This window comes from Thamnophis sirtalis, unplaced genomic scaffold (genome assembly GCF_051295495.1).
Source record: "Thamnophis sirtalis isolate CommonGarterSnake01/CBP01778 unplaced genomic scaffold, rThaSir2_p1.2 scaffold_2, whole genome shotgun sequence".
NCBI lineage: Eukaryota > Metazoa > Chordata > Lepidosauria > Squamata > Natricidae > Thamnophis > Thamnophis sirtalis.
The window spans coordinates 15,350,514-15,376,757 of record NW_028261382.1 but is presented as its reverse complement, the minus strand read 5'-3'; the positions used below and the strand labels follow the sequence as shown (position 1 = coordinate 15,376,757).

At 40.8% G+C, this 26,244-nt stretch overlaps 1 protein-coding gene across 1 annotated transcript in view; it reads left to right on the top strand.

Annotated features, from left to right (window-relative positions):
* Positions 1 to 23,545, top strand: part of LRRK1 (leucine rich repeat kinase 1) — an 86,302-nt gene extending 62,757 nt beyond the window's left edge. The window contains exons 28-33 of the mRNA XM_087704319.1: positions 860 to 1,008; positions 5,111 to 5,228; positions 7,398 to 7,514; positions 13,802 to 14,619; positions 18,813 to 18,914; positions 20,773 to 23,545. Coding sequence (XP_087560445.1) covers positions 860 to 1,008; positions 5,111 to 5,228; positions 7,398 to 7,514; positions 13,802 to 14,619; positions 18,813 to 18,914; positions 20,773 to 20,950 — 1,482 coding nt within the window. The 3' untranslated portion in view covers positions 20,951 to 23,545. The remainder of the gene's footprint in view (positions 1 to 859; positions 1,009 to 5,110; positions 5,229 to 7,397; positions 7,515 to 13,801; positions 14,620 to 18,812; positions 18,915 to 20,772) is intronic.
* Positions 23,546 to 26,244: the final 2,699 nt, after the last annotated feature.

Below are 26,244 nucleotides of genomic sequence, written 5' to 3'. Positions count from 1 at the left end.
GATCGGCTCAAGGTTAACTCAGCCTTCCATCCTTCCAAGGTGGGTAAAAGCCCCATGTAATGCTCTCTACATGGGGCTGCTCTTGAAGAGCACCCGGAGGCTTCAGCTGGTCCAGAATGCGGCGACGCAAGTTTATCATGGGGGCACCTAGGTGCTCCCATGTTACACCCCTTTTAGGCGGCCTGCACTGGTTGCCGGTTGTCTTCCCGATGCGATTCAAGGTACTAATTATGACCTTTAAAGCGCTACATGGCCTAGGGCCAGGATACCTGCGAGAGCACCTACTGCCACCGGTAGCCTCCCACCATCTAGCGCGATCCCACAGAGTTGGCCTCCTCAGGGTGCCATCGGCCAGACAGTGTCAGCTAGCGACCCCCAGGGGGAGAGCCTTCTGTGCGGGAGCACCTTCCCTCTGGAATGAGCTGCCCCCGGAGCTTCGTATAATCCTCGACCTCCGGTCCTTCTGATGCACCCTAAAAAGTTGGCTTTTCCAGCAAGCCAGCCTAGCCTGAACAAAACAAAATAAATTATTGATCATTGTTAATTTTAATTCAATTTTTTTAAAAAAAATGTTATTGTTAATTCTAATTGGGTTTGTTTGGGATATTCTATTTAATTTTTTTAACTTTTGTATTATGTGTTTCTTTTAATGTTGTACGCCGCCCTAAGTCCTTGGGAGAAGGGCGGCATATAAATCTAATAAACCAAACCAAACCTAAACCTAAAATGAGGATCCAGGGACAAGATGCTGATTCTGTAAAACCGCTTGTAGAGGGCTGTAAAGCACTATGAAGCGGTATATAAGTCGCTATTGCTATATTAACTTCATTCCTCAAGTCTAACCTTTCTTTTTATACAGCGGCCCCTGGCCATTTCGGTTATAGGACAAATGAAAAGTCCTTCCTTTGCCACATTCATGTACTTCTTGCCCTGTGGGAAACAGTCTGTCTTCTCTTCCCAAGGACAGGACCACACCGTAGTATTCTGGGATGAAAAGGAAGATACCAGGTTGGTATTAAAAAAACAACAACAATGCAAACTTTTTCTTGTGTTCTGCAATGTAAATAGATTGTTCGCTCAGTATTTCTTGAGCTGTGGACAATGATGCTGTCAGAGTTTGTTGCAGAAATCACATCCAGAAAGCGCACACACAGATAACCGATTCAGCAGGATTCATTAAGTTCTTTACATACATAATAACACATGAGTAAATGTACAATACCAAGAGTGGATTCGCCAACATGGTAGTAGTTACAGGCAAAACACAGGCAGAGGATAGATTGGTTTCCAGTTTCAATTCAGAGGGCAGATTACATTAGTTTTCTTGCACAGACTCAGAGCTACATAGGTAAGCCACACCCAAGCTCCGAGCCATCTGGCATGGCTCTCAGTCACCAAATAGTTCCCATTGGCTGACCTTGTTGCTATGTCCTATTCCAGTTCATGAATATGCTGATAGATGCTTTCCTCAAATACTGTATGAAGGGCTTTTTTCTTCACTCTCTTTTCTTATCATAAACACTGTGATTTGGGGCGTCCTTGGTGCTCTCTCTGAACTTGGGGGTTTTCTTGCAGACATTTCATTACCAAACTAGGTAACATTATTAGTTCACCGTTGATATTATCTAGTTGGCTAATTAAATATCTACAAGATAACCACCAAGCTCAGAGAGCCCCAAGGACCCCACAAGTCAACCCTGAGCGACGAATGTTTTCTTCTATTGATACCTGTGATTTGTTTTGCTCTCATTCCCAGACTAAAAAATATTACCGTAATTGATTAGATTACCCTGCCTGTAGGTCCTGGAGAACATGGCCTTCAGGTTAGTGGCTGGAAATTATAGGTCTTATTTCTCAACTCATATGGAGGGCATCATGGTCCATTTGTTCCCCATTAGTAGAAGAACATGATCTAGGGGGGCATTAGAAAAAGAACCATCTAGGTAGCCAAATGGTCTTTAAATAAATGTTTTCACATTTTGAACCTTCCAAATTTGGCAACTTGAAGTATCCATACTTTCCTCAAAAGGGTTTCTTAATCTTCTTTAAGTTTATATATGGTTTTTTATGGTATTCTGTTCTGTTCTAGTCTAGTCCAGTGTAGTCTAGTCTATAGTTCTATATGTTCTTCTATTCTATAAGTTCATATATGGTTAACTGAGCCACTCCGGCAAAGAGACATGGTGGCTCAGTGGCTAAGAGCTTGTCGATCAGAAATGTCAGCATTTCAGCGGTTCGAATCCCTAGCACCATGTAACAGAGTGGGCTCCTGTTACTTGTCCCAGCTTCTGCCAACCTAGCAGTTCGAAAGCACGTAAAAAAATGCAAGCAGAAAAATAGGAGCCACCTTTGGTGGGAAGGTAACTGTTAGGGATGTAATCTTAATCTTGGGTTGAAATAATGTATTTGTCACTTTAAGTGCTCAAGTGAGATGTGATTGGATGCTGATGCTTTAATCAGCCATAAGAGGGAGTAGGAACTACTAGTGTTTGTTCCTGGTTGTTCCTGTATGTTCTCCGTGCTTGTTATTGGAGTTGAATACTGTATATTGGATGGTGGCTACTCTGTATGTTAGTTACCTGTCAACATGGTGAATCGTGAGTTGAGCATCTGTAAACCAACGTGTTGTATCATAGACTGTATATATAATTCAAGACTACTTATCGTTTGTTTTGGAGAATGTTTATCCTACTTTATTTTTGTTAAAACAAGTAAAGTTATCCTTGTTTTAACTTCGGCGGCTGTGATAGATAGTGTGACTATTCAGTGGCACATTCCTTGCTACCTTCTGCTACTCAACTCTAGTCTCCAAAAGGAGATATACTTAACAGTAACAGCATTCTGTGCACCTTTGGCATTTAGTCATGCCACCCACATGGCCAGGGAGATGTCTTTGGATAGTGCTGTCTCTTTGGCTTTGAAACGGAGATGAGCACCGCCCCCTAGAGTCAGGAACGACTAGCATGCATGTGCAGGGGAACCTTTACCTTTACCGAAGTTCATTACAAATTCCCTGATATCATTTTGTGCTAACAAAATGACCATTATATACAGAACTAAGGTAAATTGACCAGGTTGAGAATAACTGATTACTCATTTTCAACTGGTTTCAACAACCCCCATTCTTCACTGTTTTGTGGTGCTTGTGCTTGTGTGTTTTCCTGCAGGGCAACAAACCAAAAGAGCACATCTGATTCAAATCCTTAGCTGCATAATGTCTTTTTTGTCTCCAGTCTTTTAAAGATGTCCAGTATTCAGTGATTAAATTTATGAGTTCTTTGTGGTTTTCCCTTGCAAACAAAAACAGTATCATCTTGGGGTTTAATGGAAAAACAAACTCTTTGTTCCTCTTTGGAAAAGTTATCCTCATACATTGTTTGAAGAGAGGTCTACAAACATTATGGATAATCTTAACTTAACTTCACATTGGGTTACATACATAAATTGTGAGCATGTAAGATGCGCAGCTGGACAAAAACCAGAGTTGGGGTAGTGCAGAACTTCAGTGCACACCATGAGATTTGCTGGATGGGCCAAGCACCCTCAGTCAGGAAAACAAAGATTTGGTGTTCACACTGGAGGCAAAAAGAAAAGGAAAGAAAAGACTGGATAGTCACTTGTTTGAAATGATATAAGGGGTTGGACTAGAAGGCCTCCAAGGTCCAACTCTATTCTGATAAAATATGATAAAAGATGCAAACAATAATGAAAAGAACCTAAGAAAACTAAAGGCTAAGATTGCTTTACTCCTGTGCTACTATATATATCTATGTATATGAATTTTGATCCTACAATACAATCTAATACCAACTGAACTTAAAGAAAAGAAATTGGAGTAAAAAGTGCATGCAGAAACAAACAAAAGAAAAAGAAAAGTAAGAATATAATAAAGATATTGTGCTATCTATTTATTGTCTTTATTTGTCTGTCTATCATCTATCTATTTTTATCTATCAACTATCTATCATCTATCTATCTATCATCCATCCATCCATTCATTCATCCACATCTATCTATCTATCTATCCATCCATCCATCCATCCATCCATCCATCTATTCATCATCATCTATCTAATAACTTCCAAACTTCATCACAAATTTAAACAAATTTACTTTCTAAAGTTGTACATTCATTTTTTCATCCCATAGCCCATTAGTTATCCATAAACAAATACGTAAAATGCCATCTTTTCAGTCTGGTATCAGCAGAAAGTCCCTAAGTATTTCTCTTTTAAATGTTACAACCTCCGCTGGTTTCTTTTGCAGATCCTGATATTGCATCCACAGTTATTTTGCTAAATTACATGTCTTCCCCCCTCTCTCCAAAGTGAGGGAACTGTGTTCTTATATCAGGAGGAAGAATAATAATGTCTCTATATAAAATGGCTCTGTGTGTGTGGGTGTGTGTATGTTCCAGCATAACTCTGGAATGTCTCAAGCAATTTCAACCAGACTTGGTACACAGATGACTTACTCTCTAGAAACAAATACTGTAGGGGTAAGACACCCCTAACAGTGTGTGTTCTGTTAGTATACAGCCTGTTGTGGCTTAAAATGGCTTCTACCATACTGCCGTAAAATGGCTTCTACTGTACCGCGCAGTGGAGTTGCCATGATAATGATTTCACAGTCCTCCACAAGGAGGCTCCCTCTGGTAAGGGGGAAAATCCAACATTAGTAATTACGTTTGGTCCGGGATTATTTTTGAGAACAAATGTATGGATTAGGATAAATAAATACCCGGGCAAAGTCAGGTTATCAGCTAGTAAGAACTAAATGGTGACCACAGGAACTAGTGTAGTATGATAGTTAGGGGGTTGGACTAGGATGGGGAGAACCACATTTAAGGTTAGCTATGAAAATCTAATGGGCCATTTAGTCTTATTTAAGCATATTTTCCATTTCACATATGGAAAAATAAGAGAAGATAATGCTTCTCCTGGGAGAAAAGGCCAGGTAATAATCTGATCAATAAACTATGATGAGATGTATTTTGTAGGGGGGAAAAAGATCCAAACCCATACAGAATTGTGATTTTTATTTGCTTCTCACTGAAGCCGTCCTGCTGTTGATGCCGCCTTTTGATTTAATTCCCCTTTCCTGATTTCAGGAACTACACCGTAGTAAACACAGAGAAAGGATTCGTAGAGGTTTCCAAAATGAGCTGCCCAGGAATGAAACTATGCTGCCAGTTGAAACTTCAGAACTCTCTTTGGACTGCAACGGAGGTATGTCTCAACCCAACTGTTCCGAATTTGACCTCTTCTCTGTAATAAGGGTTGGCCATGCACCTTGCTAAGCTGATTCTCAAGTTCGTCAGACGTAGAACATAAAGTCATAAGGCTGGAAAGAACTTTGGAGGTCTTCTAGTCCAATCTTCTGCTCAGGGTAGGGGACCTTACACTTATCTCAGTCTATTTGTCTGTTTTTTTAAAAACCTCCATTGATGGAACACCCATAGATCCTGGAGGCAAGCCCTTCCATTGATTAATTATTTTCACCGTCAGAAAATTTCTCCATATTCTTCAAGAGCCGAGGTGGCGCAGTGGTTAGAGTGCAGTACTGTAGCCATTTCAGCTGACTGTTAGCTGCAGTTCGGCGGTTCAAATCTCACTGGCTCAGGGTTGACTTAGCCTTCCATCCTTCCGAGATGGGTAAAATGAGGACCCAGACTGTGGGGGCAATATGCTGACTCTGTAAACTGCTTAGAGAGGGCTGAAAGCCCTATGAAGCGGTATATAAGTCTAACTGCTATTGCTATTTCTAGGTTGGATCTTCTTTAACAAGCTCCCATCCAATATGGGAGGCAGGCCAAAAAAAAAAAAAAATAGCATAGCATAGCATAGCATAGCAAATTAAACAATGAGACAGGTAATAGACAATAGACAATGATTAGATCTTCTTTTTCTACTCTTTAGCATTGTTTGGTTTTGCCTTTCTCCTCCTTCTTTTGTATTTAAAGCATAGCAACTATAAGGCAAGAAATGATGGTTTCCTTTTTCCTGGGGTTATTTTGAGCGGCCTGTCTCTCCCTCTTCCCCCCTCGCCTTCTTATTTTACTTAGTCTTCTTTTTTCTTATACTTTCTGTTGTTTTTTTGATATGGGGCAAATTTGATCTTATAGGGGTCTGACTGTCAAATAAGAAAGACAGAAGTTAGAAAGGAAGAGATATTAAAAGAGGAAATCTTAAAAAGGAGAATTGCTAATGCAGAGGATGTTAAGTATCATTGTGATTATATTACTATGTTATTGTACTACTACTATTATGGCAATGGTGAAATTCAATTTTTTTTTACTACTGGTTCTGTGGGCATGGCTTGGTGGGCATGGCAGGGGAAGGATACTGCAAAATCTCCATTCCCACCTCACTCTGGGGCCAGCCAGAGGTGGCCTTTGCCAGTTCTCTGAACTACTCAAAATTTCCACTACCAGTTCTCCGAACTATTCAAAATTTCTGCTACCGGTTCTCCAGAACCTGCTGGATTTCATCCCTGTTTTATGGTGATGAATGTTATAACAAAAATGAATACTATGGCTGATGAAACATTACTGTACTCAGACCAAATACTGTTTGATGAAAATTGGATTGAATATAAATAAAATCAATAAAATCGTTGCTTTTTGTCCTTACCTCTGGTGCTCTGGAGAATAAGTCAATCCCCTTTTCTCTGTGACAGTACGATTGAAACTACCCCAACCAAGATTTCAAATGAGTAGCTTGCATTCCATATCACTTTCCTTCCTATATTCTCTTCTTAACAAGAGATGGCCAAGGAAATCAAAAATGTTGACTTTTCTTGGTGTTTCCAGATGAAACACTTTTTATTCTATCAGTGTCTTGCCTCTTTGATGGAATGCTAAAATCTATCTTAATAGCATCTCATCCGTCGGGTTTCCCCATCACAATTCGGTTTGTCAATTCAGAAAATAATTCTAAAAGAGTGCAAAGTGGAATGTTGCATGATTCTTTCCACCGTTTAAAATGACCTCGTTACAATTAATTACTGCTGACTTTTTCTCTTTAATCCTGACTTAGTAAGAGATTCTAAATCAGTGTTTCTCAACCTTGGCAACTTGAAGATGTCCGGACTTCAACTCCCAGAATTCCCCAGCCAGCAAATGCTGGCTGGGGAATTCTGGGAGTTGAAGTCCGGACATCTTCAAGTTGCCAAGGTTGAGAAACACTGTTCTAAATTTTAGAAGACTTATTTTTTCCTAAAATATCTTTAGTGCAATTTAAGAAATGGATACATAGAAGTTTTACCATTAAAATATTCATCAATATTGAGATACATAACTCTACTTTTTTCTTGCAAACTGTTACTTGGCATTTTCATCCTTGGAAAAATGATAGTGTAAACACTGTTTAAATCCATTTTCTTTTGATCTCTTACAGGACCAGAAGATTTACATATATAGTTTACAAGGGATGTGTCCTCTGAACACACCACAGAAAGGCATAGACACTCCAGCTGTTGTCACCTGCTTTCTTGCAGTGCCTTTGCTGGAAAAGGTAAAGCAAAAGAGATTTCAGACGCCAGGCAGTCACAACACACCAGAAATAAAATTTGAATTTTATTCTTTATTTTTTTATCTTCAGAATAGCTGAAGATAACCGAATGGATGTCAATTTAATGGCAGAATTAAAGCAATACCTCCACCTGCTGATAGGTTGGGGAATTAATTAAGCCCCCTGTTTTACTGCACATTTCGTGCTAGTCATTTATCTGAGACATAAATTTTGGGATTAAGTCAGGACAAGATTTGAGGGTGGTGCTAGCATGTTAGGGTAGATGTGAATATGACATAATGGAGCTGTAGATATTGTAACATTGAAAGGAATCCACACAGTAAGATTCTTATAGAACAGAACAGAATAGAATAGAATAGAATAGAATAGAATAGAATAGAATAGAATAGAATAGAATAGAATAGAATAGAATAGAATTCTTTATTGGCCAAGTGTGATTGGACACACAAGAAATTTGTCTTTGGTGCAGATGCTCTCAGTGTACATAAAGAAAAGTAAAATAGACTACATTCATCAAGAATCATAAGATACAACACTTAGTGATATTCATAGGATACTAATAAGCAATCAAATCATACTAGGAAACAAATATAACAATATAAATTGAAGGATACAAGCAACATGGTTATAGTCATAAGTGGGAAGAGAAAGGTAGTAGGAAGGAAGAGAAGAAGAATAGTAATATAGTCTTAGTGGGTAATTTGACAGTGTTGTAGGGATTAATTGTTTAGCAGAGTGATGGCATTCAGGAAAAAAACAAGATTTGAGGGTGATCCTAGGATGTTGGGGTAGATGTGAGCATGACATAATGGAGCTGTAGACTACGAAGATATTGTAACGTTGAAATAAATCCATAAAGTAAGATTCTTTTAAGCATATTACTTCCTATAGTAATCAAGATTTTGTTTGTTGGTTTACATCCCAGCTTTATTAGTACTTAAAGTGGAGAAAAAATTCCCTCTCCTATTTTCCCCATAACAAAAACCCTGGTCGGGCTGAGAAAGGGGACAGGTCACTCAGCTGGCTTTCACGGCTAAGGTGGGACTTAAACTCACAATCTCTTGCTTTCTGCTGCCTTGACCACTAGACCAAACTGCTTCTCTTTGCCCACTTTGATTACTTTTTACTCTTTGCTCACTTTGGCCAGATATTATTACTGTGACAAAGCCTGTAGAGGGCCTAGTTTGGAGTTGCACCAAAAGAAGAGACCAAACACTATATTGCATCTCCTCCACAAATGGAAAACAAGTATTACTTTGCAATGCTCAAAACTTTGGTTGACATGATTACACAATAAAAAAGTTTCTCTTTAGATTGGTTACGTGGGTTTACTCAAAGACTGAACTCTGCAATAAATAAATATCTAATTAAGGGTTTCCTTATCGTTTGGCCACACTCTAGATTTGAAGGTTACTGTAAATCTTGATTAATGAAAAATATAATTCTTGATGAGAACTCAAATTCCTACGGCTCAGAAGTTGCATTCCTTCAGCTCTATATAATACATGGCATGGCCAATCTTCATTTACCAAAATATCAGCAGAATCTAGTTTTTATCATCATCATCGTCATCATCATGTCGTCGTCGTCTTCTTCTTCTTCTTCTTCTTCTTCTTCTTCTTCTTCGTCTTCGTCTTCGTCTTCGTCTTCATCTTTTTCTTCTTCTTCCTCCTCTTCTTCTGCCATATCTGTCATCAAATGTTGTCGGTGATCCTATTTTTGTCAACAGCTGCATGAAAACGTCCTGCTAAGTTTTGTCCAAACCAGTCCCTTAGGTTTTGAAGCCATGATGTTCTTCTGCCTGGACCTCATTTGCCTTTAATCTTTCCCTGCAGGATTAAGTGAAGGATGCCGTAATTTTTGGGGTGTCACATTGCATGTCCAAAATCCTCTAACTTTTGCTTTTTAATGGCTTTGATGATTTCCCTTGGCTTTCCCAGGCGGCTTATCACCTCCTCATTTGTGATTTTGTCAACCCGGCTTATATATAGCATGTAACATGTATCATGTCATCACCATTTACTAATAGTAGCTACTTGCTTTTCTGGTTTTATAATTTATGCTTTTTATAAGCCTGGGTTTTATTGCTGTGAGTTATTCAGAGTTTTTGTTTTAAGTTGGGCAGCCATATAATCTGTTAAGTGTCACTCTTCATACTGATGACCATATTTTCTATCTCAGTCACTGACCTGATCTTCTGAATTTGCAGCGAATGTCTCACCCTTTTTTAGGGTGAGAAACAGTCTATCCTAGTCTTTCCTTTGTTAATTCAGCAACCATGAACAGAATTAATTAATTAATTAATTAATTAATTAATTAATTCAAACATATACAAGATAACAAGTATAGGTATGAACATAAACATGAACAAAGGAAGTAAATAGAGATAAATGGGGACAGTAGGACAGGGATGGTAGGCACACTGGTGCACTTATGCACGCCCTAGTGGTGGGTTGCAGGCAGTACGCCCCAGTACGGGCATACCGGAGCCTGCTCGGAGCATTGGGTACCGTTCCGGTACGGTGTTCCAGAGGGCCCACCCACCTGCCCGAGCTCCTTACCGTGTTGTAAACCTTTTGGTGCTTCTGCGCATGCGCATGGCACCTACAGCACCTGCACAACGCTCCATCGAGCAGCTGGAATGTTGCAGAGGCTTGCGGAAGCGCCATTTGCAGCTACAATGCATCTGTGCGCCACGCGCGTCCATGTGGGTGATGCTGGGGCCGTTCCAACCATACTGGTTGGAACAGAATCTGGAACCCACCACTGGCACGTCCCCTTTACGGACCTCTTAAGAATGGGATGAGGTCCACAGTAGAGTAGACAGCATGAGGTTGAAGTTGTGAGGGTTAGAGGATGTTAGAGGAGAATGGGGTCAGGTAGAGCATTCCAGGCGTTGACCACTCTGTTGCTGAAGTCGTATTTTCTGCAATCGAGTTTGGAGCAGTTTACCTTGAGTTTGTATCGATAGTTTGTCCATGTGTTATTGCGTTTGAAGCTGAGGAAGTCATTGACAGGCAAGACATTATAGCAGACAATTTTGTGTACTATGCTTAGATTGGATCGCAGGCGGCGCAGTTCCAGATTGTCCAAGGTCAAAATTTCAAGCCTGGTGGCATAGGGAATTCTGTTGTGAGCAGGGGAGTGGAGGACTCTTCTTGTGAAATACCTCTGGACCTGCTCAATCGTGTTAATGTCCAATATACAGTGTGGGTTCCATGTGAATGAGTGTATTCAAGAATTGGTCTGATGAATTAGGGAAAGAAAAAGAGGTTATAACAGTCCTGGTTTCAATTCTCCCCCCCCCCCCCACTCCAAAACTATTCTTAAAAGGCATCTTTGGAACAATATCTTACTTTTAAATGTCTTTGGAACTAAAAAAGTTTGATCAGCTGGACTTTCGCTAGGAATGTTAAAGCTGTTTAAACACAGCTTTGTTTTCCTGTATGGCTCATGCAGAGGTGGGTGGAATATGTGGAAATTCTGCCTCAAAAGGTAATTATTTTTCCACTCCAGATCTTACAACTGTGTATTTTCTTTCTCCTTTCTTCACCGGGAGTCTGTCACAGAGGTTTTCTAGGGAGGCTCATAGATTATTTCTGTGGTCTGAGCCTACTTTGTCTATCTTTTTTTTTTCCTCACACTTTTTATTCATGTTATCCCCTGGTGGATATTTTAAACGCCTTCTTAGCAAGATAGATTGTTCTCTCAAAGAATTTTTACATTAGGCTGTGAAACAGCAGGAAAGCATTATTTAAAGATATATTGAAATGATGGTGCTATAACGGTACACAGCAAGATTAATCACTTGCCGTATAATATTTGGTTATATCCTGATTGTACAAATACACCTTGAAAATGAAGATTGGTGAATTTCAAGCTTTCTTTTAGCTTTCATTTCAATTGTTACCCCTTGATTTCTATCTTCTTTTTTGTGCCCTACTCTGGATTTGTTTGCCTGGTCCAAGGTTCATACCGTGAAATTTATTTTTAATAGATTGAGAGAGTCCCCATTCTGCCTGATTGTTTAATTGGAGAGCATAGCTTCTGCCAAAATATCATAGAATAGAATAGAATAGAATAGAATAGAATAGAATAGAATAGAATAGAATAGAATAGAATAGAATTCTTTATTGGCCAAGTGTGCTTGGACAGACAAGGAATTTGGCTTTGGTGCAAATGCTCTCAGTGTACATAAAAGAAAAGATACATTCGTCACAAATCATAAGGTCCAACACTTAATGATATTCATAGGGTACAAATAAGCAATCAAATCATACTAGGAAACAATCAATATAAATCGTAAGGATACAAGCAACAAAGTTACAGTCATAAGTGGGAGGAAATGGGTGATAGGAATGATGAGAAGGCTAATAGTAATAGTAATGCAGACCTCCTAAATAGTTTGACAATGTTGAGGGAATTATTTGTTTAGCAGATTGGTGGCGTTCAGGGAAAAACTGTTCTTATGTCTAGTTGTCTTGCAATGCTCTATAGCATCGTTTTGAGGGTAGAAGTTGAAACAATTTATTTCCAGGATGTGAGGGGTCTGCCTCTTTTTGACTTGTACAGTGTACAGGTCCTCAATGGAAAGCAGGTTTGTAGTAATTGTTTTTTCTTCTCATCTAATTATCCATTGAAGTCTGTGTCTGTCTTGTTGGGTTGCAGAGCCAAACCAGACAGTTGCAGAGGTGCAAATGACAGACTCAATAATAATTCCTCTGTAAAACAGAATCAGCAGCTCCTTGGGCAATGACCTTATGCAAGTGACCTCATTGTGAATATTCTGCGTAACTGCTTTATTATCAAAATTATATCTATGCAAGGGAAATGGGTATGATTCCTTGCATCCTCAGGATTCTGAGTAGATAAAAAGACATGACATATGTCAGATTGTTCACAAGTGATGCCCTCCAGACTGGATTATAGCTCTCTGGATTTTCTTCCCAATATATAAGGATGCTAGCAGATGGAAGAAGGCTACAGGTAATCCCCAAGTTATAACAGTTTGTTTAGTGGCTATTCGAAGTTACAACGGCATTGAAAAAAGTGACATGGCCATTTTTCACACTTCTGACCCTTGCAGCATCCCCATGGCCATCTGATCAGAATTCAGATGCTTGGCAACTGGTTCACATTTATGACGGCTGCAGTGTCCTGGGCCGTCACGTGATGCCCTTTTGCGACCTCAACGGGGTTAATCGCGAAGCCAGATTGACTAACTTAATAACTGCAGTGATTCACTTAACAACTGTGGCAAGAAAGGGTGTAAAATGAGGCTAGACACATGTAACAAATGTCTCACTTAGTAACATCAATTTGGGGCTACCTATATTTTGTTTATTTATGTGATATTACATTACGTGGGTTAAAGAATTATTAAGAAAAACAAATCAGTCCGTCAGTTAATGGTTATTACAGTCAAAGACCAGAGCGAGTTAAAAACTCAAGGAATAGCCAGTTAAAAATTCTGGGATAAGATAATAAATAACAAATAAAATATATATTAAAATCATAATTGGTGGCCAGATTAAAGAAGTAAAAAGCAGATTATTACTAATATTGGTTATTAAGAAGAAATCAGAAATTGCCACCTACTTTAGGAAGATAGTACTAGATGGCCCTTTGAGCTTTTATGGGTAGTCCTCAACTTACAAACAGCTCAGTTAGTGACCATTTGAAGTTACAATGGCACTGAAAAAAGTGACATGACCATTTTTCACACGTATGACAATTGTAGCATCCCAGTCAGTAATGGCTAAACTTTTTGTCCTCGCATGCCAAAATAGCACACGTGTGCGTGCTCACACCCACAATGCAATGTGCATCACCCCCCCCCCAGTGCATGCGCACGCAACCCACCCCGCGCATGCACACGTGGATTCCCCCCATAGCAGGAGGGGGGCATTATTTACCCTCCCCAGACCCTGGAGGCTTTTCTCGAGCCTCCGGGAGGGTGAAAACGGCCTCCCCTGGGCTCCAGAGGGCCTCCCTGCAGCCTCCTGGCACCAAAAATGGAGCATGGGGGAGGGGGAAGTGCTGCACCCCCCTGCGCTCCCCCCCCCGGCACATGCAGAGGCACCTCCCGCATGCACAACAGACCCGAAAATCAGCTGGCCGGCAAGAGGGCCACGCTCTTACATGGTGAAGCTGAACTGGGCGACAGCTCGTCTGCCCAAAGAGAGGGCTCCGGGGGCACCTGTGGCGCATGTGCCATCATGGTTCACTGTCAAAACCTTGATCTCGTATTTTTCTTTGTCTACCTTTAGAACTGCTACATGGTCCTGGCTGGCTTATCGGATGGACTGATTGCAGTTTTCCAAGTCACGGCTGGTGCCCTGCAGGACAGTTGCCGCTATCTTTGCTCCCACACGGCAAACCGTTGCTTGTTCAATATCGGTGATGACGACCCCCGCCAGAACCCTTACTCTGTGAAAGCCATGGAAATGGCCAACAGCGGGGCAGAAGTCTGGTACAGCAATGGCCCTGGTATCCTCATCATAGACTGCAAAGCTATGGAAATCACCAGGCGACTGGAGCCCTACAGTCCGCCGTCCACGGTGGTATCCATTGCGTGCAGCTCCGATTGCAACGGGGAAGAAGTGACCTGGTGTTTAGACGATGCCACCAACTTCCTGCTGATGTACTATACCTCCACCTATCAGCTCTGTGCCCGATACTTCTGTGGGGATTGTAGCCCCCTGAGGGACATGTTCACCGTTCAACAACCTTCAACCTTGATTCCTACAACACTAACGGCCGACAGGCAGGTGGCCCCTGAGAGCAGCTCTTTGGCCAACGTGAGCATCCTTCAGAGCCGAGAACTTGGCACTCAAATACTAAATCATCAGGACTCCCTGACAGACTACTGCTCTATGTCCTCTTACTCGCCATCGTCTCCTAACAGGATGCTGAGATCTTCCTCAAGTTTCCCAAGCTCCCCCGCCAGTTCGTCCAGCACACCTTTCTTGACTGACTGTGAAGAGCTCAACAAGCTTCCGGAGCCAAACCTTCCTTCAGAGAAGATCGAAACGTCTCTCCAAGCTGTGCGGATCCTACCTGTAAAAGATCTCTTGTGGATTCCCAGGTAAATTGGGTTGGGAGCAGGGGTGGGCTTCTGTGGATTTGCAGGGGTTCCGGAGAACCTCTAGCTATCATTCTGTGCTCTTCGGAGAACCCCCAAATCCCACTTCTGGCTGGCCCTGCCCACCCCTCCCTTCCCAGGAGTTCCCACTCGGCAAGTTTTGGATGAAGGTAAGTGCAGGGTGCTCACGGAGGCTCAGGGAGAGTGAAAAATGGGCCTACCAGAAGATTGGGAAGGCTGGAAATGGGCCCGTTTCTGGCCTTCCCAAACTTCCGATAGGCCCATTTTTCAGAGGGCCTCCGGAGCCTGAGGAGCCCATTTTCACCCTCCCGGAGGCTCGAAAAAAGCCTCTGGAGCTCGAGGAGGGCAAGACCACCCCCTTCACTGTAGTGCAGGATGCCGAGTAGGCCACACCCACCATGGCCACGCCTACCTAGCAACTAGGCGGAGAACCCCTTGCTAAAATTTTTGACGCCCACCCCTGGTTGGGAGCTCCAGTGAGCCCAGTTTTCAGAGCTCCCTTGAATTGAGAGAGATTGCTAATTGTTTACATGTTCCCATGCTTCCAGATAAATTATTTTGGAAAATCATGGCACTCTCAGTAAAGTTTCAGCACACACACACACAACTTAATTGCATCTAGAACCATAGCAATTTCTGAAGTTATCATATTCTCAAGATGTTGGGAACCCTAGGGAATGCATGGAATTTAAATGAAAGACTGCTTATCTCCTTCCCTCGCTATTTAAAGATTTTATTATGGTGATATTTTTCTTAGATTCCCGTCTGACATTCTCATAGATCAAGGAGCAAAACAATACTAATGTTCAAGATTTCATGCCATAAAAAAATGGCCGGTGATCCATATTAGATAAATTCTTTAAAAAGCTTATATAAACCTAAAGTTCTTTTTTCCCAATGTTTACTGAATCCTGCTGATTGGAGAACATTCATTGGGAGGGGGGGGTATTTTTATTTTATTTTTCCCTTTCAAATTCATTCATAGATATACATTCTTATAATTGCTATTTAACATGTCTATTCATCATTAATCTCTATACTCATTTTTACGTGTGTGTGTGTGTGTGTGTGTGTGTGTGTGTGTGTGTGTGTGTGTATCTATTTAGAGTTACAACCCCCGGTATGCCCAAATATGGGAGGAAGTTCACTACTTCCATTCTCTGTCCATCGGCTCGTCACAAGAGACCATCCAGACAGAAACCCAATATTTTTACTGTTGCCTTTTGTTACATTTGTGTTGTATTTGTGCTGATAAATAAATAAAGGGAGACTAGTATAGATCTATTTCAAGCTATTTAGCTCTCATCAGCTAGCCATACCCTTACTGGGATTCAAACCTGTGCCGTATTGCATCTTAGGCAGATGTGTTAACCATTAAGCCACAGAGTTCGACTCCTTATCAGCTAAGCCAGGGTGATAGGTATCTGTTTAGAGTTACAACCCCCAGTATGCCCAAATATGGGAGGAAGTTCACTACTTCCATTTCTGTCCATCGGCTCGTCACAAGAGACCATCCAGACAGAAACCCAAGTAGTAGTATGTAGGTCTCTAGTTGTTCGGGTTTTCTCCCGCGTAGAATTGGAGATGTCTTGGCGACGTTTCGACGAAGTCACATTCGTCATCTTCAGGCTGCTGCTGACTACTTCAGGTTTGGTGTTTCCAGGAGTAGTGTGGGATCTTGGCTGTTTGTTCCTTATAACTGCTGGTAGGGGATTAAGTTTTAACTGCCAGTAGGGGATTAAAACTGATTGAATGGGGGCTTGAGTGTGTCTTGATTAGGTGGAAGTGTGTCATTATTTGGTGGAGGGGTGTTCTGTTCTGATTGTTTGGGGGGTTTGTGTTTCCTGTGAGGGTAGGAGGGGTTTTGAAGAGGCTGATTGTGCTTTAGCAGTCTGGCTTCTGGTTCTGGGTCGTGCCTCCTCATCAGTTTGTGTTTTTGGTTGTTTTCTTTGTGGATGTTTTTTGGTAGTATTCTGTGTGGCTATTGTGAGTGTGGGCCTGGTCTCATTCTTCATGTTTGGGATTCGTTTGTTAATGAGGGCGGGTTTCCAAAGGGCTGGCAGGCGGGAGGTGTCGTCTCGCCTGTTCATGCTATGTGGGTGTTTTTCTATTTCGATTGCTTCCCTGATTATACGGTTGTTGAAGTGTTCGGCCTTGGCGATGGTTCTTGTCTTATTGAAGTCAATTTTATGTCCTGTGGCTTTGAGGTGTTGGACCAGGGAAGAAGTTGGTTCTTCTTTTTTGATTGCATTTTTGTGTTCTTCAATGCGTGCACTTATTCTTCTGTTGGTCTGTCCGATGTATGTGGCGGGGCAAGTAGTGCATGGGATTTCATATACTCCTTGATTTTCTAATTCAATTTTGTCTTTGGGGTTTCTTAGGATGGTGGATATTTTCCGGTCTGTGCAGAATGCTGTCTTGATGTTGTGTTTGCGGAGGATTTTGCTGATTTTGTCTGTGGTGCCTTTTATGTATGGGAGGAGGGCTTTTCCATTTTCTTGTTCTCTGTCCTGGACTTTAGTGGGGGTTTCTTTTTGGATTAGGTTGGTGATCTTATTTCTTTGGAATCCATTGGATGTCAGTACGTTGGTGAGAGTGTGTAGTTCGGTTTTTAAGTGTTGTTCATCAGCTAGGCGTTTTGTTCTGGAGATGAGTGTCTTGGCTACGGAATTGATCTGGGCTGGGTGGTGGTGTGAGAGTGCGTTCAGATAGCGGTTAGTGTGTGTTTTCTTCTGGTAGATGGTGTGTCCTAGGGAGCCATTAGATTTCCTGTAGACTAAGACGTCCAGGAAGGGGAGTTGGTTGTTTACTTCTGTTTCCATGGTGAACTGTATTTTGGGGTGTAGGCTGTTGAGGTGTGTAAGGAAGATGTCCAGTTGTTCTTTCCCATGTGGCCAGATTACGAAAGTGTCGTCTACATATCTGAGCCAGAGTTTAGGTTTGTGATCAGATTTTTCTAGAGCTTGGGTTTCAAAGTTTTCCATGTAGAGGTTGGAAATGACAGGTGAGAAGGGTGATCCCATGGGTGCTCCTTCCATCTGTTTGTATCTTTGTCCATTGTGAATAAAGTATGTGTTAGATATATATATATATATGCCACCCTGAGCCCCCATCTTATTTTGCAACAATCTTACTCCTTCTATCTACTCAACCTCCCTTCTCTGTCTTCTTCTTTCCTCCTCTCCTTCCTTCTTTCTTCTTCCCCTCTCTTTTCCCTCTCCTCCTCCCTTCTCCTCTTTCTTACCTCTCTCCTACTCTTAATTACTTTTCTCTGCCTTACCTTTTCTTCTTTTCCCTTCTCATCTCCTCTCCTTTCCGTTGTTTCCCTTACTTATTTATTTTCTCTGATGAGTTCTCGGGGGGGGGGGGGTCAGCAATCCAAACTTTATCTTTTCTTACAAATAATTTTCTCTGTTTACATTTTATTTCTAATATTAGTTCCACTTATGTCATTTTTCCACTTGTATATTTACATTTTAATGTTTTCTTATTTCCCCTCCTGTTAATTTAATAATGTGTTGTCTGATTTATTTATTTCATGCTTTGTTCCTTTCTCTTTATCTATATATTTATATCTTTTTTCAAGCCAATCGTAAAATCGGCCCATATCCTGTAGTACATTGATTCCTCTTTGCCCTTTATTCTCAATGTCAATCTATTCATTTCTGCACAATCTAGTATCTTCTTTATTATCTGCCATTCTGATGGGATTTTATCTTCTTTCCAATTTTGTGCAAATACATTTCTAGCTGCTGTTATTATTGGTACAATCAAATATCAATCTTCTTTACTATATTTCTCTGATAGAATACCCAATAAAGATACCCTTGGCTTAAATTCTATGGGTTGATGTATCATTTTCTCTTTTTGAAAATAGCTTTTTGCATCCCTGCATGTCCACCACATATGATAATATGATCCTGTTCTTTCATGCCCCACTTTTGGGTTTTGTGTAAAGATCTACTTTGCCCACTTTGGGGAACAAGATGGTGGAGTAAATAAAGTCTGGATTTGATTTTTCCATTATTAATGGCTGAATTAACACTGGGAAGAGAAAAAGCGAATCTATGAATCTGGAAATCCCAGTTAGGATCTACCCCTTCCATAAACTCTTCTCACCTACTTTCCTTCTGATGTACCCCGAAGTCCATAATCAGCTTGTTTCTCCATTCTAGACAAGGTGGTGATATCATTGTGATTGGCTTGGAGAAGGAAGCCATCTCTCAGCGGGGAAGAGTCATCGCTGTGCTGAAGGCTGTGGAGCTGACCTCCTATGGGTAAGGGGGAAACCGGAAAGACAAATGATGCTGGGAGTGACTCCATGGTCAAAAGGTTAAATTTAGGCAGGGAAATGGAAAGGCTGCTCAGCAAGGATTATGCTCTGCACCAAGACAAAACTTAAGCTAAAGTTGACTTCATAACAAGTTGTGATTGAAGAAAATGTACGTATATATCTATCAGATGCGAAGTACCAGTACCACGTGCTAAGCTCCAGTTAGTCTAATGTATTGCTCAGGCCTATACACAAGAATATAGTCAACTAACAGTCATCACTAAATTGATGCTAGGTAAGAGTCATCTGAATTCAAGAGGGGTTGGAGTTAGACCATTTGTGGAAATGTAATGACTCTAGGCTGATTACTCTCTTCACTCCGCCTCTCCAGGCTCTGCCTGTCCTCCTCCTACAATACCATGCTAAAAATGAGAATGAATCTGAACTCCTTCTCACTTGGAGAATTGACTTCTAGAAACGGTCACCTCTCCTCACCCCCTTCATGCAGCATGATGCAAGCTTTGGAGAAGGTTTGGCATGGTCTAGAAGCAAACAGAACATTCCAGGGTTCTCTGGAATGGTCCATTCCTGGATTGACCCGGCTGTGCATATCCATACTAAAATGTTACATTTCTAGACACCATTGATTTATTTCTATGCCAAGGAAAACCCTCTGCCCTACTGAGAACTGGGTGCATGATGCAAATTGTATACTTTGATCACTGCATGTATTATTCTGGATTTTTAAATCAGCACAACTGCGAAAAAGGAAACATAGGACGGTTGGGCATTTGGCCCATAGGACTCTACCAAATCCTATGGACCCACAATTTATGAGAATTATCTAAACCTCTGGTGGATGTCAGATTTCTTAATCCTAGAATATACTGTCAATTAGTTAAGCATCATGAAAGGTGAAGATCTGCCATTTGTACATTAAAGTAATAGTCACTACAGATAGTCCTCAACGTCTGATCAAATTGAGCCCCAAATTTCTGTTGCTAAGCGAGACACTTGTTATGTGAATGTTGCCACATTTTAGTAGAGTCTTTATTGTCATTGTACAAAATAAATACAATGAAATTTTACAACCTTTCTTGCCACAGTTGTTAAGTAAATCGCAGCAATTGTTAAGTTAGTAGCACTTAGCAACAGCACTTGGACTTACATACCACTTCACAGCCCTCTCTAAGCGGTTTACAGAGTCAGCCTGTTGCCCCCAACAATCTGGGTCCTCATTTTACCCACCTCGGAAGGATGGACGGCTGAGTCAACCTTGAGCCTGGTGAGAGCTGGCAGTCAGCAGAAGTAGCCTGCAATACTGCACTCTAACCACTGCACCACCGTTAGTAACAGAGTTGTTAAGTGAATCTGGCTTCCCCATTGATTTTGCTTATTAAAAGATCACAAAAGGGGATCCCAGGACCCCAGGACACCACAACCGTCATAAATATGAGCAATAGCAATAGCAGTAGACTTATATACCGCTTCATAGGGCTTTCAGCCCTCTCTAAGCGGTTTACAGAGAGTCAGCATATTGCCCCCAACAATCTGGGTCCTCATTTTACCCACCTCGGAAGGATGGAAGGCTGAGTCAACCCTAAGCCGGTGAGATTTGAACCGCTGAACTGCTGATCTAGCAGTAGCCTGCAGTGCTGCATTTAACCACTGTGCCACCTTGGCTCTGAGCCTGTTGCCAAGCATCTGAATTCTGATCATGTGACCATGGGGAGGCCGCAATGGTCATAAGTATGAAAAATGGTCATAAGTCGCTTTGTAAATTTGACCATTCCCTAAACGAATTGCTGTAAGTGGAGGACTGCCTTGTTCTACCAAAAAATTTCCTTTGTTTTATTTTTCAGGACCCTGGTTGATGCTGCTGTCCTGGCCAAAGACCGGGTTGTCTGTTGCTTCCGAAATGAGTTGATGGAATGGTGCGTAGCTCTCTGGAGGAGTTGGGGAGCCAAAGACTTTGATCTCTTCTACCAATCGCATGAAGACTTAGGGAGACTGGAAATTTCCCTGCGCAAGAGAAGGTAGTGTCCGTAGATCAGGGGCCCCGATTAGAAAACTGACACCCTTTGATGTCTTGAAGACACCCAAACTTTTCTTTCAAAAAGGGAGTAGCAGCTCCCAGGTTCTGCTGCTAAGAGAAACCAAAGAGGACTTCTTCTTCTTCATGCATTTGGATTCCCAGCCACGTAACTATCAAACGAATGTCCACATCTTCCTCCAATCCCTATCTAACAAAATGAAATTCAATGTAGAGAAAAGTAAAGTAGGTAACAAAAGTCAAAAGTACACATACAAACTGAGTAAGACCAGGTTTACTAGCAGTGACTGTGAGAGGGATCTTGGAGTCTTAGTGGACAACCAGCTAAATATGAGCCAGCAGTGTGCAGAGGCAGCCAAAAAGCCAATGCAATCCCAAGTTGCATTAACAGAGGGATACAATCAAGATCAAGGGCGGTACTAATGCCACTCTATAAAGCCTTAGTAAGACCACACCTAGAGTACTGCATCTAGTTTTGGTCACCACAGTATAACAAAGATGTTGAGACGCTAGAAAAAGTGCAGAGGAGAGCAACCAGGATGATTAGGGGACTGGAGGCTAAAATGTACGATGAACGGTTGCAGGAATTGGGCATAGCTAGTCTAGTGAAGAGAAGGACCAGGGGAGACAGGATAGCAGTCTTCCAATATTTGAGGGGTTGCCACAAATAGGAAGGGATCAAGCGATTTTCCAAAGCACTTGAAGGCCAGACAAGGAATAATGGATGGAAATTGACCAAGGAGAGATTCAACCTGGAAATAAGGAGGAACTTTCTAGTGAGAACAATCAACCCATGGAACAGAAGTTTCCTTCGGAAGTTGTGGGAAGTTGTGGGAGCTTCATTGCTGGAAGCTTTCAAGAAGAGACTGGACTGCCATTTGTCCTGCTTGACCGAGGGTTGGACTAGGTGACCTATAAGGTCCTTTCCAGCTTTGTTAATCTGTCTGTCTTCTCCTTGTCTGGGTTGGCTGACTTTCTCTCTCTAGATGAAGGTATCAACCAACCAACTCCATCTGCAAGATCTCTGCTGTTTTGTGTTGTAGCCTTTTGCTAAACACAACACTTTGGACATGTTGTCTTCCAGGATAGAATATGACTTGCAATTGCATTTCAACTTTCACTCTTCTGCTAAACTGCTGGGGGAAATAGAGAGGATGGGAGTCCACTTCTGGGTATAAATTGTGTCTGTATGAAATTCTCCAATTTTGACAGTATGAAAAGAGCTATAGTAGGTTAAATGAAGTTGTATGAAGAATGTCTGATTGTGGTAGAAAGGGCCTTTATATTTTTTTTACTCTTCCATGTTAAACCCAATGCACTTGAGAATATAATGATAAAACATGGAAACACTCAATTCCACAGAAGCAAAGTTTCCACAAAGTTTTGAGGCTGACCCCAAATGGATGCAAGCCGATTAGGGATCAGGGACTAAATTGCAATGAGTGTGTGTGTGTGTGTGTGTGTGTGTGTGTGTCCATGTGTGTTTGTGTGTTGTTATAACTTCATCATCATCATCAATTAACAGCCATGGTGGTACAATGGTGAGAATGCAGTAGTGCAGGCTAACTCACTGCTCACTGCCAGGAGTTTGATCCTGGCCGGCTCAAGATTGACTCCATCCTTCCGAGATCAATAAAATGAGGACCCGGATTGTTGGAGGCAATAGGCTGACTCTGTAAACCACTTAGGGCTATAAAATACTGTGAAGGGGTATATAAGTCTAAGTGCTATTGCTATCATTTCAGCCTTATTGGAGCCAATCAACATACAACAGAAGCATATCACATTTCTATTTTTATGAATGTATTGACAATGGGAAGAAGGCTTTGAGATCATTTTTCCAACAGAAGGAAACTAGAAAATGTGTTCTGATCTAATTGTGGGGTTGTTTATTATACATTCGCTCTTATTGCTGCTGCATTTTAACTACTAACCTCTTAACAGTCCGTAACTCACCATTCTTAGTTAACTCTTAACTCCTATTTTGACTGAGACAAAAAAGGAACTTTCATACTGAACTGCTCTGCTACAACATTAGTATAAACCTGGTTTGGTGCATGTTTTTTCACCTGACTTTTTCCCAATTCCTGATATGGCTGCAGAAGCTTAGGAAGAAACATTGGAGCAGATAGATCAATTTTTCTTCAGACAATTCTGGGTAATATCTTCCTTCTAAACTCTGTCTATCAAAAGCATTAATTAAAACCCGAGCGCTCTCTTTTGCTAAATTATAGGAAGCAAGCTAACAGGCCTCATCATAAGTGCCCTTCTTCTTCTGACAATTAATCAGTGGAACAACTTGCCTCTAGAATTTGTAAAAGCTTCAACACTGGAAGTTTTTAAAAAGAGATTGGACAACCATTCATCTGTAGCGGTATAGGGTTTCCTGTCTGAGCAGAGGTTGGACTAGAAGATCTCCAAGATCCCTTCCAACTCTGTTATTCTATTCTATTCTATTCTATTTCATCTAGTCTAGTCTACTCTACTCTGCGTTCTATTCTATTCTTCTACTCTACTCTACCCTACTCTATCCTAACCTAACCTACCCTACCCTAATCTACCCTATTCTATTCTATTCTATTCTATTCTGTGTTCTATTCTATTCTATTCTGTGTTCTATTCTATTCTATTCTTCTACTCTACTCTACTCTATCCTACTCTATCCTAACCTACCCTACCCTACCCTAATCTACCCTATTCTGTTCTATTCTATTCTATTCTGTGTTCTATTCTATTCTATTCTTCTACTCTACCCTACCCTACCCTAACCTAACCTATTCTATTCTATTCTATTCTATTCTATGTTCTATTCTATTCTTCTACTCTATTCTACCCTACCCTACCCTAACCTACTCTACTCTATTGTATTCTATTCTATTCTTCTACTCTACTCTACTCAACCCTACCCTAACCTAACCTAAGCTACCCTACTCTAACCTACCCTATTCTATTCTGTTCTGTTCTGTGTTCTATTCTATTCTATTCTATTCTATACTTCTACCCTACCCTACCCTACCCTACCTTACCCTATTCTAGTCTATTCTTACCATTCCTGTAATCCAGAGTTGGGACAAACAACGACCCTCCAGAATGTTAAACTGTCATTCCCAATTCAAAAACCTTGGGTAAGAAATGGTTACAGAGTCAGAGAGTACAATGCATGGCTGCCATTTTTGTGAAGTAGCCCTGAAGTATTATTCACACTCTATTTGCACTAATCCTTGGTATCCTTCTCCAACCCAGAAATAGAGATAGTTGCTGGCTTTATACATATTAACGTATTTTATGTTATTCTCTGAAATACGTTTATATAAATGCCACCAAGGCTGTGCTGTGTGGCAAATATAAAAGGAAGCCTTTTGTGAATGCATGGATGCATGATTTTTTTTTTTAAAAAATCCTAATTAAAAAAAATGTTTATACAGTGTGTGACTTTTTATTTATTTATTACATTTATTTGCTGCCCGTCTTGAAGTTCAAGGAGGCTTCTGGGTGGCGGAGTCCTTGCTAAAAATTGGGAGTTGTCTACAAAAAGTACATCAGTTGGAAGCTCATTGCTAGAATTTAGATCCAAGCTGCTTTTCTTTTCTTTTTTTAAATAATTTTTATTGAATGTTTTAATCTTTAAAAACAGTAAAGAAGACACAAGGAAAAAACAAAACAAAACACAGAACATACATAACAATATACAGTAATTTTACAGCTTTCTATATCGACTTTCCTGCTTAGCTTCTATAGTTCTCCCTTCCGCATTGCCTTCCTATTGCTTTAACCTTGTCCTCTAATGTAGCAAACATAGTATTCACACTTCTAATATTCATTATTTGTATCACCATATATTTATATTCCAGTGGTGGGTTTCAAAAATTGTTTGAACCTACTCTGTGGGTGTGGCCTCCTTTGTGTGAGTGGCTTGCCGCCCATGTGACCGGATGGGAGTGGCTTGCCGCCCATGTGACCGGATATGAAGATGCCGACGACACTTGTCAGAACCACCTTAAATTACCTCTCACACTGCACAAGAATATGATGTAAACTTGTTTTTTAAAAGGCATCTTTGGTTTGCGTTAAAACAACTTCAACACACGCAATGTTCTGATTGCACCACAAACGCAGTAGTCATCCTTACTTTTCACAGAGGCACTGAGTTTTATAAATATGAGCATGATAGTGTAGAATAATCATATCCAAGGACCAGTGGTGGGTTTCAAAAAAATTTGGAACCTCTTCTATAGGTGTGGCCTGCTTTCCAGGTCCACTGCCTCTTCTAACCGGTTCTGTAGATATGACGAACCAGTTCTACCGAATAGGTGCAAACTGGTAGGAACCCACCTCTGTTATATTCCCTATTTTCTGTTTTGGCTTCTGATTTCTAGCCACTTATACATTTTATTCCACACTTTATAGAAGTCCAATTCTTCTCTTTCTTTTAGTTCCATGGTCATTTTGTCCATTTCTGCACATTTGAGTATTTTCCTGATTATTGTTTCATCTGCGGGTGTATTGATTTTTTTCCAGTTTTGTGCGAAATCAATCCTGGCTTCAGTGAGTATGTGTATGATTATGTATTGAGATTGTTTATCCATTTTTTGGTCTAATAGTCCTAATAAGAATGCTTCTGGTTTGAGTTCTATTTTTCAATTAGATCCAAGCTGCTTTTCAGTGACCTTATTCCAGAACAACGTATTTCTCAAAATAAAGTAGTTCACCCAAGAATTACAGGATGCAACTCAGACACTTAGTTGGCAGGTGATAGTTACATCTGCTGAAGGTGTCATGGTGCTTTACACATGAATTTAAGATTTTTACTGGAAACTAAAGTATGTTTGGTTTGGAAGCAAAGCGTCCTTGCCATATTTTGGACATTTACACACATGTGAACAAGTACGGTACACAAAAATTGGTAAATAAGTTACTTATAATTCCAGCAGCTTTAGTGACTGGTGTCATTGGTGCTGGAGTGATAAAACAAATAGCATAACTGCTAAGTTGGATTCATTTTAAATATTCTTTATTTTCTTTACAATGTTTACAGACTGCCCAAATTGTAGAGACTCTAGAAGATAAAGAACAATTTTAAAAAATGTTCCATTAGAAAGTCAAACCACTGCTGAGAATCTTCATCCAGTCAACAATTCATTAAAAAGAATCATTTTAAGACTTTTGGAAACATTCGAAGGTTAAAAGTAAAGGTTACCCTCGCACATGATTGCTAGTCATTCCTGACTCTAGGGGGCAGTGCTTATCTCTGTTTCAAAGCCGAAGAGCCAGCGCTGTCCGA